This window comes from Pituophis catenifer, unplaced genomic scaffold (assembly GCF_029215685.1).
Source record: "Pituophis catenifer annectens isolate HBS135680 unplaced genomic scaffold, rPitCat1.0.hap2 SCAF_2, whole genome shotgun sequence".
NCBI classification, from domain to species: Eukaryota; Metazoa; Chordata; class Lepidosauria; order Squamata; family Colubridae; genus Pituophis; species Pituophis catenifer.
Window position 1 is genome coordinate 131,549,796 of NW_027256882.1, and position 21,524 is coordinate 131,571,319.

Below are 21,524 nucleotides of genomic sequence, written 5' to 3' on the forward strand. Positions count from 1 at the left end.
CGCCCACTTCCGTTGCAACGACCATTAAGTTCCTCTCCAAGGAGATTCCCCCTGTTAACGGTTACTTGGCCCGCCAAGACAGGTAACCATCTTTATTGATGGAAAAGAATCCACTGTTTAAAAAAGGTGCATGAAACCGTAGACTGAGTGGTCCGGCGTTTTAATTTTTAAAAGGTGAGTCGACCGAAGGTCTGCCTGTGCGCTAAAGGGGGAAAAGCGGTAGGTAGGTTAGCGACGGACCGTTTCCCCTCTGCCCTCACTCAATATGTCTGCGTCTTAACAGGCGAGAGCAGCGAAGCGCGGAGACAAAATGGCCGCTGAGAGCGGGAGGGGGCGCTCTAGCGCGGCGTCTCTGTGTTCTTCTGAGCGTGCTGGCGGATTTGAGCCTCGCCGAGTTTGAGGCTGAGAGCGAGTTGGGGGCCAAGAGAATCGCTGGAGCGGGAGGGAGCCTGGACGTTCGCACGGCCGCCTCAGTGACTTTTGCCCGGGAGCTGCCTCTGCTTCTCCGGAAGCTTCTGCTCGAATCCTCCGTCTTGCCTCATCCTATTGCTCTCTCCTCGCTCTTTCTGCGTTTGTGTGTGTCTCTCCGCGCCTTCACCCTACGATTTTCCTCCGAAACCTGTCTCGTTTTTTAATCCCGCTCTTCTGCCTATCCCCCCCCCCACACACACCGTCTGGCTCCCTCTATTTTCCCAGTGGGGGAAAAGGGTCTCCTTTCCTTTCGCCTCAGTCAGAACTGCGGGTCTCTGGGTCCTCTGAATCAGCTGCATAGGTTCAACTCCTCAGCCGCCCCACCCTCCACAAGTCCCAGGAAGGTGGCTTCCTTTCCCTTCTTCTCCAACCCCCGTTTTTCCAACTTCCTCGTCTCTCCTGGATTGGGGATTTTCCTGCCTTCCCCTGTTTGCCCCGCAGAGTCTCTACCTGGAAGATCCTATCCAGTCCTGCCTGCTTACCTGTAACTAACTTTCTTTGGGACTGCCAGAGGGGAGGACACCCCTCCGCTCCCCTCTCTGGAACTATCCCTTTTGTCTCTAGAGAAATTGGCTCTCCTCCTGTGTCTGTCTTCCCTGTTTGGTAATGTAACCAAATTGCATTGCTTCATTGCTTGTTGCCTTCGCTGCCTAATCGTATTGTGGACAGTCCTCTCAAGTCTCTCTCTCTCCCCCCTCCCCAAATAAACTTAAAAATCTCCTTTTCTCTCTGACCAACCTCTTTGGCCTGTGACATTTCCACGTATTGATAATCAGTGTGACGATTTGCTTTTAAGATTTTCTGACTCCTGGAGGCAAACGCCCAGCCTTGACTCCATTAGTTTTATGTCTTACTGAAGGGCTTTTCCCTCACCTAATGTCTTAAGTGCTGCTGCTTTGAATGTAACTTTTTCTGATTGCCCTAATTATTGGAAAACGGGCAAGTCTTTCCTAACCAGAATTTTTTTTACCGACATCACCATCTCAGTGCAGTGTGAGTGATACTAGTATTTGGAGAACTAAAGAGGAGGATGCCAAGGAAACTGCTGTTGCCTTATAAATCTGTGTTTTCTCACTCTCGAGTTCGAAGGGGGTTGCATGATTCTTTGGCAATGAATGCAGCCAGAAGTGGCTACCGGGTCTTCTCAGCAAATTCCTCAGCAGCCTGCACAGAACTGGCCAAGAGGATCACTGAGTGAGTGTATTACAATTTTTAGCATTGTGTTCTCTCATTCTTCATAATGACTTTTAGTCCTTGGCAATTACTATAAGACGATGTAAATCCTGTTGTAGTAATTGCCAAGGAAAATTGGTTTTCCACTTTTTTCAGTGTAATTCAAGAATGTGTATTTTTCAAAACTAAAGAACCTTATTTAAAGAAGCAAAGTCTTGTAAGAATTATTAAATTGCAGCTGGTAGTTGAAATATTTTAGATTGGACTTTAATAGACAGTAAGCATTTACGAATGCTTACTGTCTATTAAAGTCCAATCTAAAATATTTCAAATACCAGTTGTCATGTATGTGCATGTTTTAGTTCCATTCATACAGCTGAGAAACAAAACCCTTTATGTCTATATGTTAATATAGTATTTTACATTCTTGCTGGGCAATTTAAATATATTGTTTAATTGCCTTTTTCCTTTGTATAATTTACTACATTTAGGTTGTACTGTTGATAATTGTTCGGCGCCTGCACAGCCCACCTAATGGTTCAGTGGCTGATTTTGACAGCCAACCAAAATCTGTATTTGCTAATAGTGATATTAATTTTAAGTTGCTGTGGAGCTAGAAGAGATGGCATTTCTTTTTAGTGTATCTCTGAGGTTTTACAAGATTAGAAGCAAAAATTTTGCTCTGCTCTCAAAGTTTTCAGAGTCAAAGCTGAGTGCCTATGTTTTACTACTAGGGACTTACTGATAAGATTCTATAGGCCCCAGTTTTTACTGATTAAACAGTCTACAACATGATGGCTAATTTGAAAGCTATTAACGGAATAATCTTGTTGACTTTTCCATTAACATTGCATAGATGAGAAGCTGGGGTATTGATATTGTTAGTTTCAGCCTACTTGAGCTGCCTTCTATTGAGAGCATGCTTTGGAACATAAAATTGCATGAGAAAAACCTATGATATACAACTTGTTATTTTTTAATATTGACATTTACATTCTGTATTCACAGTTGTGCCACATATTTGGAGCCTTATTTTCTTACATGCAAGTTTAAAATATTGCATGTCTATTATTATTGCTTTTTGAGATTGGAAATAAGTAGATACAGGGATTGATTTTGTATATTGTCTCAAGGTTTTTTTCTCTCATACACTATCAAAATTTGTTAAAACAGCATTGAGTAGATATCTAATAGGTAATAATGCTGGAAAACCTTTTCTTAATATCTAATACCTTACTAGCTTTTACTCATTCTGAATTTTTCTGTTCAGTTTTTCTTTATATCTACAGTTCTGGACTATCTCCTATAGCTGTTTTTTATGACCTGGTTGTCAGTTTCATCCAGTGGGGTTTACTTCTTTAATTTCTTCCTTGTAGAGAAGGAGGTTAATATGTCAGTTCTTGTTGTACCACCTCATTTGTTCTGATATCTCTTCATTGTCTCATTTGAGATGATCTAAATTCTATAAAAGTAACCCTTTTAATATTTTAAGGAACTCAATGCTCTCCTACAGTGTTTCTCCGAAAATAAGTCCCTGACTTATATTTTTTTGAACCCTGAAATAAGTGCTTGGCCTTATTGCCATGCGCTCAAAAGTCCGATTGGGCTTATTATCAGAGGATGTCTTATTTTGGGGGAAACAGGGTATATATATTTATACACAGTCTACCATATTGAGTGGGTTTGGGTTGGTTAGCTTCATAAATTAGCAGCCCAAGTTTGACTAGTGAGATTGTCAGAGGAGGCAATGTTGTTGCCATTAACTAGTGTGGAAACTTGCTAGCATTAGCTGATCTTCAGTCAGTTTTCTAAACAGCTGGATAGGCAACTTCACCAAAAGCTGTATTAGCATGCCCTTGAAAGATTATTCATTTCATGAAAAATATCAGACCTACCTCATCCCAAAATCTCTGTATATGTATAACTGAAACCAAAGATACGTTCATTTTGATGTAATATTGTTAACCCTTGAAATATTCTCAATATGATAAAATCAGAATAAAATTAATATTTCAGTATTAGTAAGAACAGGGAAGGGAACACTGAACAAGGCACTGAAAATTATAAGGCTTGCTCAGAATTTCATTTAGAAACATCATATTTGCAAGTGCAGAGCGTTGTAAATAAATAAATCACATTTTCTTAACTCCTTCCAAAGTAATGCATGTTGGCCTTTGGAGGTTTTAACTTGCAGATTTAATATAATTAGAAATGAATGTAGTGTTAAAATAGGACTCTGGTACAAAATCAGTTTCTTTACGTAGCTCATAATTACATAGTTGCTCTTCTTTTTTATTTTTAGAAAGCTGTAGATTGTTTGATCAATACAGGGTTCAAACAACATCTAGAAGCCAAATTTTAAAAGTCATTAAGGAAGATTGCAAGATGACCATTGAAAATGATATTCATGCTTTACTCTGTACAGCTTTATTATGATTTGTGATTTATTATGATTTGTGTTTATTTTAAATAATTAAATTTAACTTGATTGTAAATATAAAGTTAATGATGGGCTAGGCGGCAAAAGGAATGTAATTGCTTTACACAGCAGCAAACCAGATCAGTGGCTAGGAATAATAATGGTTCTATGTTATCTCAAGTATCAGAGATAATACCAGCCCCAATACCAGTTGTCTAGAAACACAAATTCTGTGTGGCAAGGTTGTGTTTATGGACTCCCTTAAGAATCTGGTTGCCATTATTGGAACAGTATGCTGGAAAAGAGATGCCTTGATTTGATTCAGCTTTGCACTTCTAATTTTCATAGAGTATAATTAAAGTTTTATTGTTGTAGATAGGTGACCTTTACTGTTCTAATAATTGCACAATGAACAGTTTCATTTTAAAGCTATTGTGCAGAATCTAAATCTTGAAAATACTTCTCTTTTAGGCGTCTTGGTGCTGAACTTGGAAAATCTGTGGTGTACCAAGAAACCAATGGAGGTATGTCAGCAGAATAAAAATATGAGAGATACAAGCTTAGAAACAATCAGATAAACAATTTAAAATGCCACAGCATATGCAAGCTGATCATTCTTTGTTACATTTAGAAACTCACAAAAAGAAAAACTACTTGACCAGACCAATCTAGTCTACATGAATAATAGTAATACATTAAAACAATAAAGGTTAAAAGTTAAATATGGCAAGCATGGTGAAGCTCATACTCCCTTGCCAAAGGCCTGCACGAAAAACAAGGTCTTCATGGCTCTTCTGAATAATGGCAGAATGGGTGCCATCCAAATCTCAGGGGAAATCTAGTTCCCGATGACAAGCACTGCTATAGAAAAGGCATGCTTCTAGGGTCCCAATAGATGGCGTTGAATCAGACAAACCTGGAGTATACCTATCCCGTAGGATTGAATCAAAGGGCAGATGTTATCAGAGACAGGCAATCCCTCAAGTAATCATGTCCTGTGCCATGTAGGGCTTTATAGGTAACAACCAGCACCTTGAATCACGCCTGGAAGCAAACCAGAAATCAATGCAGCCCACAGGGCAGAAGTGTTATGTGGGCTTACAGATGCATTCCCATCACTGCTCACACTGCCACATTCTGGACCAGCTGAACTTTCCAGGTGCAATTCAAGGCCAGCCCCATGTTCAGCACAATGGACTAGTCAAGCCACTAGGTCATGAGTGACAGGAGCTCCACTCTAGGAAAATGGCAGAACGTGTGTACCAGATAGAATTGACATTTATTCCTGGCCGCAACTGGCACCTGCTCTTCAAGCAAGAACTGCAAATCCAAGAAGGCTACCAGACTGCAGGCCATCCTTAAAGGGGGATGTGCTACTCGATCCAAGATCAGAGATGGAATATCCCCAGATCTGGGGGGTCCAAAGACCCATAGATACAATAGGTGTAAGCAAAACATACAAAAAACAATAAACAAGTTTGAAACCCAAAGGTAGTTTCTGTTCGTGATCCTATTTATTCTTTGCTGATTTTAAAATGGCCAATGAGAGCCAGATAGTCTTTGAACTACAACCACAGTTGGGCCCAAAATTTATGTTGCTAAGTGAGACATTTGTTAAGTGAGTTTTGTCCCGTTTTACGACTTTTCTTGCCACAGTTGTTAAGTGAATCACTGCAGTTGTTAGTAACCTGGTTGTTAAGTGAATCTGGCTTCCCTATTGACTTTGCTTGTGAGAAGGTTGCAAAAGGTGATCACATGACCCCGGGACACAGCAACTGTCATAAATATAAACTAGTTGCCAAGCATCTGAATTTTGATCACATGATCATGGGGGTGCTGCAATAGTCATAAGTGTGAAAAATGTTCATAAGTCACTTTTTTCAATGCTGTTGTAACTTTGAACGGTCACTACATGAACTGTTGTAAGTCAAAGGACTACCTGTAGTCCTTTTTTGATTATCTTGTTGCTTCCACAACATTTTGAAACATTTCTATATTTCTGTCTATGACTAGGTAACTATTGAACTAGATTCATTTCTGTGTGGTGAACTACTTAGGCTGTGTTTATTCTTACAAAATTTACTATGTGTTTTTCCAAGGATTCAAAGTGGTGGTTTTTTTAACCATGCAAAAATCTTGTGAGATAAGTAGACCTGAGAGTTAATGGATTTCATAACTGAGTGCAGATAGGAATTGGTCTCTACAGTCCTGGACTGGAACATGATTTTTCCTACATCTGAGTTGCTATACAGGTAGTCCTCACTTAACAACCACAATTGGGACTGGCAACTCTATCATTGAGCAACATGATTGTTAAATGAAACATTATTTGATGATAATGAACCTACAGCCTCGCTTTTACTGTGGTTGTTAAGCCAATAACCCACAGTCATTAAGCGAGACATCAAGTGATTGTGACTTGCGATTTTATTGCCAGCTTCTGCATATTGGAAGTTAGCTGTGTAGCATGCAAATGGTGATCATGTGCCTGCAGGGGACACTGAAAAGGTCATAAAAGTGAGGAACAGTCATAATAATTTTTTTTTCCCCAGCAAAGACGTAACTTTCAACAATTGCTAAACAGAGCAAGGTCTTCCTGTATCTACTATCAATATTTCAGATTCGAGCTAGCTGCATCAGAATTTTTGAATGGAAGGTGTCTTGACATTGGGGCTGTGCAGAGCTCTGGATTTGAAGAGCAAAGTATGATTTGGAATGTGCACCAAGCACCCATCTTTACAGCTGCATGTTTTCTTGGTCTTGTGCTCAGCTGCAGAAGCATGAAAACTATATGATGATGTTACTGTTGCTTATAAAAGTTGATAAATTGGGGAAAGATCTATATAGGGATTAAAAAACAATGAAAACTTTTCATCACTGCACCTGGAGGCAATGACATATACGTAGTCTAACTAATGTGTGCAGGTTTGCTTTGAGAAGCTGCTTGATAAATTATATATTTCTCTCCCTGCCATAATGGGAAGTCTTGTCAGAGGAATTATGAATGTGATAAATCTTCTGTTCAAAAGCCCTTTAAATGAGGATTTATTTATTACGATTATTTAACTGTGCATTAGAACCTCCAGGAGCTCAAAATGATATACTCAGCATTCTATTCTTCCATTCCTTTTCTCTGCAACAGCCATTTGAGGTAGACAGAGACTCATCCATTGCTAAGAGTGGACTTGAATCTGGCTTTCCCTAATTTTAGTTCAACCCGTTAACTGTACACTGTTGGTTTTCAGAAGGGGAATCTATAGTACAACTTTCCAAATATCTAGAAAGAGGTGGAGGGTAGCTAGGGCTAAGGATAGACAGACAGAAATGGCTTGGCAAAGAGAACAGAATTTATTCACATCAGCAAATATTTATGGTGTAAAAACTTTTGTCCTTAAATTTAATATATAATAACAGATTTCTTTTAAGATTCAAACGCCATTCATTTCTGTAGGATATGTTTTATTTTCATTAGAGTAGGATAGATTTGTAATGGATTCTTTTTTAACCCCATCCAACCCGTGTATTTCAATGCTGCTATTAGTAGTTTAAGGATACCATTAGACAGTCTTGCAAAGTTTGTTTAACTACCTGTGTTTCTCTGCAGAAACAAGAGTTGAAATAAAAGAGTCAGTCCGAGGACAAGATGTATTCATTATTCAGACAATTCCCAGGTGAGAGTTTTGTACCTTGTCCTTGAATAGTGAAAGTTAAAATGCATTTTCTTGGATAAATGAACTGTCCTGTTGAGTTTACTAGTTCTGTATGAAATTTTCTAAGAAATTAACACATGCAAATACTCTTCTCCCAACCCCACTACAGTTTATCCTTGCTGCTAATGATTACTGCTGTTCTGGGATGTCTTCTTAGTTCAAATGTACTATGTACAAGTTAAGTGTATAGTTTAATTAATTGTATACAAAATGTTATGTCCTAGAACATGGTCTTAAATCTTGCCTGGATATGCATTGCAAAAATTTGTTAATGATTTACAAACTATTTTTCCCAGCTATTGTGTTTTGTAATCTGTGCCTTAATTTTATGTATGGACTATTCAGCAAATTATGATGTAGTGTAAAACATAGCCTACAATTGATTTTGTCTTGACAAAATATCCGATATTGTAGGATTATGGACACAGAGATAACTGATCTGTATTTTCTACCTTTTCAGAGATGTGAACACTGCAGTAATGGAACTGTTGATTATGGTTTATGCACTGAAAACATCCTGTGCCAAAACCATCACAGGTGTAATTCCCTACTTCCCTTATAGCAAACAAAGCAAAATGAGGAAGAGAGGTTCAATAGTCTGTAAACTCCTGGCTTCCATGTTGGCTAAAGCAGGTAAATGGGCTGATTAGAGGCAACATTGGTTTTAGTTCTCGCAGTTCATCTAAGCGATATTTGATCTGTCACCAAAGATGGCGACAAGAATAACTGATTTTGTAGAGTTTTGCCTTCTGCTATAAGAATAGCTTTCTGCAGAAAAGCTATCAGAACAATTATTAAAAAGAAAACATGTTTAGAATCACTCATACTGATATTTGAAAGAGACTCCATAGTAATGAACTCACTAGTAAATGCGGATTAGAAGTTTCCATCACAGATTCCAAGATTCTGTGCTTTACCGCTAATGTGTGTGTGCATGTGCATGTGTGCTTAGCGAATGACAAATCTTTGTGTTAAAAATATCTGTGATTTTTCCTTCCTTGTTTATGCCCTGCTGTGTTATTTCCTATATTTGTGTGTAAGAAAGAAAGGGACACAAAATGCAAATGATAATGTTCCTTTTTTAATCAATAATGTAAAAGGCTATGGGTTAGTATATTCTGTTATATATAACATTCTGTTAGTATATCATAAGAAAAATATCCTCCAAATAGAGGTAGTCCTCGATTTACAATAGCTCATTTAGTGACCATTTCAAGTTACAACAGCACTGAAAAAAGTGACTTATGACCGTTTTTCACACAATCATTGTGCATTCCAGGGTCACAATTTAGACACTTGACTACTGACTCATTTTTATGACGGTTGCAGTATCCTGGGGTCATGTGATCACCTTTTGTAACCTGATAAGAAAAGTCAAAAGGGAATCTAGATTCGTTTAACAATCTTGTTACTAACTTCAATGATTCACTTAACATCTTGGAAAAAAATGTCATAAAATGGGGAAAAGTTCGCTTAACAAATGTTTCACTTAGCAGTATAAACTTTGGGCTCAATTGTGGTTGTAAGTTGAGGACTACCTGTAACTGCAAATAATTGGAGCTAGTTCATTTCTTAATGACTTCACCAATGTTAATCAGCTTTTTTGGTGCTAAGATCATTATACCACTTTCTTTTAATCTGAAAAAGTTTTGATTAAATATCCTTTGTTTGCTTCTTAGAGTATGAATCTTTCCTGAAACACTGAAGAATGTGTATTCAGGTTATAACAGACATCAGGAATGCACATTATAATTACAGAATCTTTCTTCAATAACTAAATGCGATTTTAAACATTAAAATAAGATTTCCTGCCTTGTGATTTAAGTCCATCCCGATAGCAAGCTGTTAGTACCAGCTTAAATAATTAGCTATCCCTCTGTAATTGTTGGAAGTTGTATATATAATGTTTTATACTTGTTTGGTTTTTAGGTTTAGGCCACATCATCACTATGGATCTTCATCAAAAAGAAATACAGGGTTTTTTTAGCTTTCCTGTTGACAACTTGAGAGCATCGCCTTTCTTGCTTCAGTATATACAGGAAGAGGTATAAAGTGATTTTGATCTCTTAATAGTCATAACCTTTGTTCTATTAGAAGATGATGTTTTTGTATCTATATTATCTCATACCTAACTGAGACAGTACAGATAATGAGAAAAACTTTTGGAGTACTGAGTATTGTTACACCTGCTCCCAAATTTAGGTTATGATCATTCACACATGCAGCCTATTGAGACAAGCAGATTTTGCAACTACCCGTGTTTTCTACCTGGGTTTTCCAGAGAGTTGTGACTAGAGGTTATGACGCACGCAACTCCATTGAACAGCCAGGAAATGATTAGGAACACACAGAAATCATTTTCAACCAAACAATGAGGCATGTCAGGTTCTGGTGGAATAAATGGAGACCTAATGTTTAAACCTGCAGTTGCTCTCTCACACGCATTCATCCCCGTTACCAACATCCTTCTCAACTAGGCTGCCAGGCACTAGCTAGATAGACTGAAACTGCCATGTCTGAGTCCAAGATGATTCAAAGAGTGGGCAGGCTTCAGAATCCCTTTTATTCCACAAAGCTCTTGCTTTGTTGATTTAAAACAAAGTATGGTAACTCTCAATGGGATGAGGGAATCTCTATGTTAAACCCCCAATCTCCCTTGTCTGTCTGCTGATTATGTATGTATGTATAGACTGAGCAGTATCATTTCTTCTCTGATCCTTAATAATTTGGTTTGTTCTTAACTATCTCGTGAAGAGATCTTTTTGACAAGATTCCTGGTTCTTGTCCTCTTCGTCTACATGCCTGCTTCATATTAACATGATGGCATCTTCATCCTGGCCTCACATTCTCACACAACCTAGCCTCATGTTCTCATATTATAATGGGTAATCCCTCACACAGTTAAATAAAAAGGAAGTGTAATTATTTTATAGTAATGGATTCAGCACTTATTTAAAAGTTACCAAGTATGGTAGTCCTTAAATGATTTTTCCCCAGTCACATAATAACAAATAATTACTTGTAAACGCAATTACTTTCAGAACCAAACTGCTTTAAAATCAAAACCTTTTCTCCTTTTTTTTTTTTAGATTCCTGATTATAGGAATGCAGTTATAGTAGCAAAGAGTCCTGATGCTGCTAAGAGGTATTTATTTAGATATGAATATGGGTAGTCCTTGACTTATGAGTGCAGAGGAGCCCAGAATTATGATTGCAAGTCATGATGGTAATTAAGCAGGTCACCATGTAGCCATGCCCAATTTTATGACCTGTTTTGCAGCAATTGTTAATCAAATGTGTTGGTTGATAAATGAATCCATATTATCCAATGAGCATTTTTTGCTTAAACTGGAAGTAAATGCCAGAAACCACCGAAAATTGCGGTCATGTGACCGTGGGACCCTGCAAACAGTCATAAATGTGAGTCTGTTGCAAAGCGCCCCAAATGCGATTTCATGTCCACAAGGACATGTGCGGCCATTGGAACTCTGGAACTGGGTTGTGGGTTGTCATAACTTCAAATGGTCGCTAAATGACAGATTGTTAAGCAAAGACTACCTATATTACAAAATTCTTATCTGCAAAATTCCACCTAGTAGGATTGTACAGAGATCAAAATTCAATGACCAAATGTGGTTCAGAACATTTTGTACAATCTCTGGAAAAGATGCTAGTACAGAATTCCTGGGAATCCATGTGCTTATCCACTCACATTGTCAAATTATATATTTCTCTTTAGATCTGGGTTTATGCACAACCATGGAAATTGAATCTTGTATGCCAATAACTATTGATGACTTCCAACTTTTAGGGGATCATTCTCCAAATAATGCCCTTCAAAATGGATCTCTAATAAGTGGAATTAAATGGATATATGCACTGAACCACTTTAGGGTAGAAATTTTTAATTAAGATCCCCAAATTAAAAGCTTAGATTATCTTTTATGCATAAATCAGTAGGCTAAATAATAGCATTTTTTTTCCCTAGAAGCCCAATAAGACATTTTTCAGAAATGAAAACACAGCTTTTTCGTGCATCCATGAATGCTTAAAAATAATATATACTTAATAGAAAAAAAATGCTTATTGGGGGAAAAAATCAAAGGGCCAAAAGCATCTGTACTATTTTGCTGAAAGGAAGCATAATTTTAATTTTCATCAATTGATGAAAAAGCGTGCATGACTCCTTTCTTCACCTTGTTTGAAAAATGGGTAAGTAAATATATCTTTAAAGCTTCTCAGAGAAAGTCTTGCCTTGACTAATACTTGGTTCCTACTTACGCAGGGCCCAGTCTTATGCTGAGCGACTGCGGTTAGGCCTGGCAGTTATCCATGGAGAGGCTCAGTGCACAGAGCAAGACATGGATGATGGGCGGCACTCTCCTCCAACAGTAAAAAATACTACGTTGTGCACTGGCCTGGAGCTACCCTGTATGTTGTTACATTTTTCTATATTTGTACACAGTAGCTTGTCAAACTTGTCCACTCACATTGTCAAATTATATTTTTCTCTACATCGGGATAATCTGGAATCTGTTATATTTGGCTAACCCGTCAAGTTGTCAAGTATAGAATTTATCTGTATTTACACTGCATTTCTTCATGTTGAAAGTGGGGGCTTATATGATTAAACATATCTAAGTGTAGAAATAGCATATTGAGAAGTAAGATTCTAATAACATTTATTGCTTCCTTTTGGTTTATGCCTGGAAGAATGTCTACACTGGAATATTTTATAAAATCAGCAAGCATGTAAAAGTAAAACATAATATTTCTAAACATAGGGTAGGTTTGCACTTTTAAGTAGTATCCCACTTTTTACAGTACATATTGCAATAGGTAAAGAAATGTGTATAATTTACTACTGCTAGCATTATGATTTGGATTGCACTATAATCAGCTGAAATTTAATAGCAAATTATTTGCTTCTATTGGTGTTGGAAGATTATGAATGAAGTAGCATTTGCCAGTAAAATGTTAGTAAATTTCTGTTTAGCAAATTATTGCTTTTGAGTAGTAGGTAGCCATCCGTTTATTGGAAACAGAAATGTTAATTTTGAGGAAGCTAGTTTGCATTTGGGTTTGTTTGTAATTAAAATTTTTATTGAAGGTTATCACCACAAATGGGCATGGTGGAACTCACTTCCAAGTATCCACTGACACAGAATTAATCTGTCTTCACAACTGCCTCCTACAGTAATAATCTATATATATAAAAGCAAAAACCACTCACGCCGTAATCACGAAATCTCCAGAACCGTAAAGTCTACAAACTTGAAATTTGCCACTTATGTTCCTCTTTGCTTCTAGGTGCTCACTAAGAAAGGATTTTTCAAAATGACCATCAGAGCATTAGTATTTCTTATATTATTATAACACACTCTCATGCTAATTAGTTAGACGTTCTACTCCCCCTCCCAACTTGAAAATAACTGGAGAGAACGGGATAGCATAGGACAGGCTTCTGTGGGGCAAGGCTGAGGGAGAGAAGGAGATAGCATAGGACAGGCTTCTATGGGGCAAGGCTGAGGGAGAGAAGGATAGGATAGAGGAGGCTTCTGTGGGACAAGGCTGGGGGAGAGAAAAGGATAGAATAGGGGAGGCTTCTGTGGGGTAAGGCTGAAAGAGAAAGAGGATGGGATAGGGGAGGCTTCTGTGGGACAAGGCTGAGAGAGAGAAGGGGATAGGATAGGGGAGACTTGTGTGGGGCAAGGCTGAGGGAGAGAAGAGGATAGGATAGAGGAGGCTTCTGTGGGGTAAGGCTGAGAGAAAGAGGATAGGATAGGGGAGGCTTCTGTGGGACAAGGCTGAGGGAGAGAAGGGGATAAGATAGGGGAGGCTTCTGTGGGGCAAGGCTGAGGGAGAGAAGGGGATAGGATAGGGGAGGCTTCTGTGGGGTAAGGCTGAGAGAGAAAGAGGATAGGATAGGGGAGGCTTCTGTGGGACAAGGCTGAGGGACAGAAAGGGAGAGGAGAGGCTGATCGTAATTACTCATTAATTTTCAAGCTGTAAGTGTCCATTTATCAAGCTGATCACATAGTTTTGTAGCGGAGTACGGGTATTCAGCTAGTGTTGAATGAAATCACATTTGGAATGGTACAGTATCAGCTACTTTATTATATGTCTGTATTATTTTGTCTGATTTTTTAACATTTAGTAGTGATCCCAAGTCTGATTGATTCCAATTTCATTTCAGCCTTTGGTTGTAATTTTTTAAAATGTCAGACAGGCACACTAATGCTCAGGGCATTTGGGTTTAAAATGGAAATATATTTATCTCATGTAGGGAGCTTGCAATATATTATCTACATATGTATGTATATTAATTCACATATACAGTAATTGGTTCTGTATTGGTTACAATCCAATTAAAGAGATATCTTTAATTACTTCCTTATTGGTCATAATCCAATTGTAACCAATAAGGAAATAATTAAAGATAAATCTTTAGTGATGCAATATGAACACTACAGTAAAACACTATGCTATGCATTAATTTACAAAGCAAGAACATGTATACCTACTGTACAATAAATCTATGGTTCTGGGTTTGTTTCCCTCCTATAGTGATGATGGCCAAAGAGAAACCACCTATAACAGTAGTTGGAGATGTTGGAGGTAGAATTGCCATAATTGTGGTAAGGAATGAAAAAGGCCAGAGAGCAATGTGAACATCTTCAGTTTGAACTCTGCTTAATTATTTATATCTGAATATAGCTTGGATTTTAGTTCTGGGCTCAAAGCCAATATTGATTATGCTGACACTTTTCAGCAGTCACACAATATCCCTTTCCACTTTTGCTGTGCTTAATTAAAGACAGATGTTCTACATCATCCACACGATCCTGTTTATAATAGGACATAATATTGGTTTCTGAAATCTGTATGTTTTGATAAATGTGCAAACAAAACACAATTCTGAAGGGTTATCAGTATACAGTTTTCCTATTCTAAGGGAATGACTGACCTTATGTCTTACTAAGATTATATAATATTATATATTACTGTAGCCAGTTTCAGCAGGATAGCTTTTAATATCTTTTTTAATTATACGAACTTGGTACGTTGTTTCATTATGTTACTAAATTCAATGGTATTGTAGTTAAATCTGGCTTCCTGACACTAGGTATGTCAGTTGAGAGAACCTGTGTAAAAATTTCTCACAATATGAAGTCACGATGAAACGTGACCTTTTCCGAAGATATTACAGATATTCCAGGTTGTCTCTAGAACATAGTGTATTTCTAAATCAGGGCAGCTATTTTGTAAATCTAACCTTGGGGGAGAGGTAACTAACAATGCAGTCAAAGTTAAATTTAAATTTTTGAATATTATCTGTTTGTTTGTTTTTTTTAATTCTTTCAAAAAATTTTGGGGAAAAGTTATTACATCTTAAGATGCAATCTATATTGTGCTGATAGAAAATACTTGTTAAAATGTTTGTGGATGAAAAAAATGATGGATTAACATTAGGAAAATACTTTTAATTCGTCAGACCTTTTTGAATTTATATTAGTGCTAAAGCATTTGAGGCAAGAGCATAGCTCCTTTTATTCTTTTTTTACAGAATTTAACTGGGATATGCTTTTCTTCTCAGGATGACATAATTGATGATGTTGAAAGTTTTGTGGCAGCTGCCGAAATCCTGAAAGAGCGTGGTGCTTACAAGATCTTTATCATGGCCACTCATGGTCTGTTGTCTGCTGATGCCCCACGTCTAATTGAAGAGTCCTCAATTGATGAGGCAAGTTTCTGTATGCAATGGATTAATAATTTGAATGTCTTTTTTCCAAAACAAAGAACAAAAAGCAGAACTAGAACCAAAAAACCTTCTCTAAAATAAAAGAACAAATTTTATTGGGGGGGGGATCTAATTGAGTATGTGCATGAATATATCTATAACACACAGTAAGTCCATGCAAAGCATTTGAAAGAGATAACGCCTTTTCATCCAACTACTTCAAGTTCAGTTCAATTGTTTCCAATTGTCTCTGCCTGTAGGTGTATGTATGCCTAGCTACTTTACTTTGCTGGCAGTTCTAGGGAAAGTGTTGTTTGCAGCTTTATTTTGAGCCTCTTATCTAAAGAGTTCTGGTTTTGAAATATCCCATAGTTATTAGCAATTGGCAGATACAAAGGCGTAGAGGTTACTGCTACTGTGTGTATACAGAGCCCAAAGAGAAATTCTAGCAGTTTCTACTTGCATTCATCTCATTCTGCCCTTTTTATAGTAAATAACCTGTAGCAGAGAGTAGGCTTTCGTGGGTTAAAAGAATAAGTTGAAATTGGAAACTAAGTGTCATTAGTCTGTCATTTCAGAAAAAGTAATAGTTGAAAACAAAATGTTCAGACAGGAGACCTACTAAGGTTTATTTTTTCTTTTAAAAGATGTGTCTTTTTTTGTGCCTTAAGATCCCTGCTTTTCTCCTTTTCAGCACAGTTTGTTCTCCATATAGCCATAATTCAGTGCTGAATGTTTCCAGGCTATGGAAACAAAGGGCTCTGTTTTGATGCCTTCCTGTCCAAATAATCTATCCTTTCAGATCTGTGTATAATTTTCCTAAAGAAAAGTTGTGCCTCCCAGGTGTTTTTCTGAATTAATGGTGTGGAGGGAGAGGAAGCAGTTGCCAGTGGCAGCAGTCAGATACATTTCTTCAAGTAGGAAATATAACAGAGCAGTACAGAGGGTGTAGAGTGGTGCATTGTGTCTACCAACTTTAAGATTACCTACACACAAAGCTACATGTCAGATGTTGTAGACGTTTATAGAATTGACAGAGAATGTTAGCTGTGTAAAAATAAAGAGTGCCATACCACTATACTAAGGTGCCACCAGTCAAGCAGAGGGGCATATAATTACCGCTCTTGGGTCAGAGAAATTTGTTCCCTTTTCAAGGAAATACATACTGAAGGGGTTTTTTAAAGTCATTTCATAAACCGTGTCATATATAAACATGCACTAAATCCTTCCAGATCTATTTTACTCTTGTTTCAGTGCATGGTGATTTCAGGACTATCCTGTCTAGGAGGAGGATGTCATATCAAATTCTTGAGTTGTAAACTCTGTATAGGTAGTCCTCAACTTACGATCACAGTTGAGCCCAAAATTTCTATTGTTAAGTGAGTTTTGCCCCATTTTACGATTTTCCCTTGCCACATTTGTTAAGTGAATCACTGCAGCTGTTAAATTAGTAACACAGTTAAGTGAATTGACTTTGCTTGTCAGAAGGTTGCAAAAGGTGATCACATGACCTCAAGACACTACAACCGTCATAAATATGAGTCAGTTGGCAAATGTAAATCACATGACCACAAGAATGCTGCAACGGTCATAAGTGTGAAAATGGTCATAACTCACTTTTTTTTTTACCGATGTTGAACTTTGAACAGTCACTAAGTGAACTGTTATAAGTCGAGGACTACCTGTATTGTACCCTTTACGTCTGTTTGCACCAGTGATAACTGGTGATGCAACTGATAGATTTGCTTTCTCTTATTATATCCAAAACAAATTCATTTTTGATTTTCTATGTCTTACAGTAATTCTGTTAACTGCATTTCAAACCATGCCAAGGGACATCGCAAATACTTTAATCTCAAATCTAGCTATAATTCCTTCTTATCTGATGAAATCTTACATACATAAATAATCTGTTTCCCAATAATAATTCCAAAGAGCTGCTAGCTTGATTTTTTTCTTAGATAATATTTTTCATGGATGGATTCTAAATAGATATTCCAACCATGTTTTCTGATGCCGTTTTCTTTTACTATACTTTGATAGGTTGTGGTCACCAATACAGTTCCTCATGAAGTACAAAAACTGCAGTGTCCCAAGATAAAGACTGTGGATATCAGCTTGATCCTTTCTGAAGCTATCCGTCGCATCCACAATGGGGAGTCTATGGCTTACCTCTTCCGCAATATTACCATGGATGATTAAAATTTTTTTTTCTCATTCTGCCATCAGTTTCCTTAAAGAGAAGGGCAAACAGTATGTATATGAGCAAGAGTGCCATAAAGTTGATAGTGTGTTTTTAAAAATATAACAGGGCTGAGTATTTTGAGCTGAGGTTCACAAATCCTGCATAGAGACTGGATCAGGGTGCAGATAGGCATTGGAATATATTGCTGAACTATTTGAATGATGCTAGTTGTGGCTTTTTGCTCTTGTTATATCTTGTGTATCATGAGAGATAATTGGGGGATGACTTTAAAGGTGCACTGAGACTTGCTCTACATGCATATCCTCACATCACACAAAAATATATTTTCCTTGCCATCTTTGGAACAATTTTTAACATCGTGGTAGCAGCAAGTTTTTCTTTTGTGAAACGGTTTCCAATGATTCATTTCCATCAACAATAACATAGTATGATGCTATCTGCTTCTAAAGTTGAGGTAAAAAGTTGAATGTGCTACCTCTTTTTTGTTACAGAGAATATGTTGTAATCCTGACTAGCTGCCTAAAAGAGAATCATAGCAATTCTATATATAATGGTTACTAAAGTGTGTGCTAAAATATATAGTTCAATGGGATTTTGTACTCTGTGTTTGTGCATGGCATAAGATGGGATATTTTAGTTAGAAGATATGGAAAACTCAGTGCAACCCTATCTTGTGCCATACACATCTTTATTCACTGATATAGAATGGTTAACCTAGTGCAGTGATGGCTAACCTTTTCTGGACCGAGTGCCCAAAGCAGGCCTGAACCCCCAAAATACAATGCGTGTGCAGCCCCTGTGCTTGCGCCTCGCCCCTGCCCATGCGCGCACCCCCCCTGCACCCCCTATGCATGCATGCATGCACCCCGCCCCCTTGTATGCGCACCCCACTGCACGTACCCTGCCCCCCACACATGCGTGGCAGAGACCCGAAGACCAGCTGGCTGGCAGGAGGCGCACGCACATGCGCAGCAGAGCTGAACTGGGGCGACGGCTCACGTGCCATCAGAGAGGGTGCTGCGTGCCACAGGTTCGCCATCACAGACCTAGTGAAATGAACTCTGATTTTTAGAGCACTAAGTTAGCAATCACACACTACAGTATTTTAACATTAAGGCCTTTGCTGGGATGATTGAGCCTCTTTTCCAGTGCAGTGATTCTTGAGCATTTTATTAGACATTAGCTTCTGGCTTGGAAATGAAGCTATCTACTTCCACACAGTTTCTTTTTTTCCCTCTGGTATGTGTTCCTAGGACACCAAAATTTCATCTCTTGAATTTCCTCCACTCCAGAGGTCTCGTCTCTGCTTGGAATTTGCTTGATTAATTCCTGCATATCTTCAGACCTTCAGAATAGAAAATTAGATCTTAATGTCATATCTATTGCAAGTCGTTTGAATTAAGACTGAATTGCATATATGGTAGCAAAAGGTAAGCATGTTTTCCCTTTTCTACAGAGCAGATCTTGAATTTTCTAAAATATAAGAGCATTAACTTCCTTCAGAAAATTTCATGAAGCCAGCTATTAATGCTATTTTATTTCAACTTGTATTTTGTTTGAAAAAGTCTAAATCATACTTACCTGCATAGGCCAACAACCCAAACCTGCTGTTGTGGTAGAATAGGCGCAAGAGATAGGAAGGCAAGAGGTGGATTTGAGAAAAATGCTACCCACAATGCAGATAAGCCTAAACCAGACCAAATTTTACTCAGCTTCCTTAATCTATAGTTTTTTGGATTAGTTTGTTTTGCTTCTTTTGGGATTTATTGATTCCTATATCTGCTCCAATATCCTGTATCCTTTCACACTTAAATTGGAGACATTGTATTGGAACTGTCGTCCTGTTTCCTCCCCCCCCCCCCCGGTGTCATTATTTTGCATTTCCTAGTATTCCTTATCTTGCTGCTCTTCTAACCATTCCGATTCATTTTGGCCTCTTCAACTTGGACAGTTCTTTCTCTTTTTAAATTTGCTATTATCTGTCTATTCACTTTAGCAAATTTTCCTTTTGGCAGCTTTGATCATTACAAGAAATGCCTAAAATAAGGTATCTGGATCTTGCATGTAATGATTAAAATAGTGGGAAGACTTGCTTTCAAGAAATTATTGATGCATTTTTGTATCTTTTCTCATTAATATTGTTATTACCTCAAACCTCTAAAAAGTATACATGCAACCATCATTTTGCTCATAGTCCATTTGCTCATAGCTCATTTGCTCAAACAGCTCTTCATACCTCAACCCCTTAGATAAAACATTTCTCAGTTTGACCATATTGAAGTCAAGTGTTCTCTTTTCACATAATATTTTTAGAAGTATTTAATACCAGGCAAGGTATAAAACTGTTTGTTATCTCATTAATATTATTAATTATCCCATTATTGTGATTTTCTTATTAACAGTGATAATCACTTAATGGTTTTATAGCATCTTATATATTATTGTCCGAGTCTTCATGATCATGGAAATATTGTTCATTGCTTTATTGTGTATTGTTCTCATATTCCTGCTTTAAAGGAAGAGAGAGAAAAAGATTCTTCTTTGCTATAGCCAACCTAGTCCCAAAACATGGGTAAATATGAATCTTAAGAGCATTTAATTCATTAATTATATCAAAAGCACAGTCATAGCAATGGTGAATATTTATAATAGAATGCTGAAAGTACAGAAATATTATCCCAGCTTCACAAGCAATATATGTTGGCACAACTAATTAAGTGCCTTAACTGTGGGATGGTGATTCTAATTCACGTCAGTGATTGCCAAAAGAGATCTGACATGGTCTTCTAGACATATTAACCAAAAACAACTTATGTTCTCTCAGAAGGTTTCGCTGCATGACTTATCAAAAATATAGGCAAGATTATGTAGCATTCTTTCTTCGTTTACTATTGAGAAAAAGGATCTATCCTTAATTTCCCTTACATTTTTTCCACCCATCAAAGCATATTTAAGTAACTTCCATTTCATATTCAGGGACAAGAAGACTGGAAGTCCAGGAAGGGTCTTGGCTGTTCAGCAAACCAATCCCTTTGTTTATATATACCAGCTTACAATTTAGCTACCTTTTTACATATCTCTCATGAGTGCAGATATGTAAATCTCGACATGGGAACATCTTGTTCTTATTTCAGTCTGGTTAACAAATCAGAGTATTCTGAGGTAAAAAGCAATATTTTGAGATAGTTTCATAAATCATTAATGATGACTGATTTAGAAAAATGTTTAATCCATTGCTATGATTTTCAAGGGTTGGTCTTAGGTTCAAAGTTCAAACACTTTTGATTTTAAGTCTTTACTTTTTAAAGGTAAACAGCATTGACTGAACTGTAGGTGAAATCCAAAAATGTGATTTCTAAACTCAAGCAAATGGAGATTTATGCTGCATATTTATTACCTGTTTTACAACAATCAAATCCATCCGTATATAGTCCAGTAAAAATGCAAATACTGCAGCATTAAAACAATATTTGGGATTTTTATCTGCTTTAAGCAAATTGTCAGGGTCATGAAGTTCAGGTCATGGATTCCAGAGCAAGAGTGATGACTGATTAGGATTAAAGTAGCATAAACAAGTCAGGCATGACATTTATCTTTTGTGAGATAGTATAAATATGTCCTCATTAAGCACAGAAATCTATTTGCTTTTAAACTGGTGGGAATTTTTTATTGGTGGTTTTAAGTAAAGATGAAAAAAGAATGCCTCTCCTGTTATATCACCGTGAATTCATGGGAAGATTTTGCCTCTTACTAAGCTATCTTTTGAACCAATTATTTTATTAGTTCATGGCTTTTTAAGAAGCT

The 21,524-nt window shown here is 37.4% G+C and overlaps 1 protein-coding gene across 4 annotated transcripts; it reads left to right on the forward strand.

The window, feature by feature from the left end:
• The first annotated feature begins 63 nt into the window (after positions 1–63).
• Positions 64–17,731, forward strand: PRPSAP1 (phosphoribosyl pyrophosphate synthetase associated protein 1). 4 transcript variants are annotated; one of them, XM_070934607.1, is made up of 11 exons: positions 64–174; positions 1,459–1,665; positions 4,535–4,587; positions 7,668–7,734; positions 8,234–8,406; positions 9,703–9,818; positions 10,863–10,918; positions 12,059–12,204; positions 14,341–14,411; positions 15,371–15,517; positions 17,558–17,731. In XM_070934607.1, exons 2-11 carry the CDS (start codon positions 1,502–1,504, stop codon positions 17,714–17,716), a joined length of 1,152 nt encoding a protein of 383 aa, XP_070790708.1. In that variant the 5' UTR covers positions 64–174; positions 1,459–1,501; the 3' UTR covers positions 17,717–17,731. The 4 variants fall into 4 exon arrangements, with proteins under 4 accessions (XP_070790708.1, XP_070790709.1, XP_070790710.1 ...); XM_070934608.1 differs by having other exon boundaries at positions 1,554–1,665; XM_070934609.1 differs by lacking the exon at positions 64–174 and having other exon boundaries at positions 339–1,464; positions 1,554–1,665.
• The last annotated feature ends 3,793 nt before the right edge of the window (positions 17,732–21,524 follow it).

Excerpts from the sequence above, each read along its gene's own strand:
- PRPSAP1 (XM_070934607.1), top strand. The coding sequence starts at position 1,502 with ATGCCAAGGAAACTGCTGTTGCCTTATAAATCTGTGTTTTCTCACTCT. Across the intron at positions 4,588-7,667 it reads GTACCAAGAAACCAATGGAG|AAACAAGAGTTGAAATAAAA; the intron begins GTATGTCAGCAG and ends GTTTCTCTGCAG. Across the intron at positions 12,205-14,340 it reads CACTGGCCTGGAGCTACCCT|TGATGATGGCCAAAGAGAAA; the intron begins GTATGTTGTTAC and ends TCCCTCCTATAG.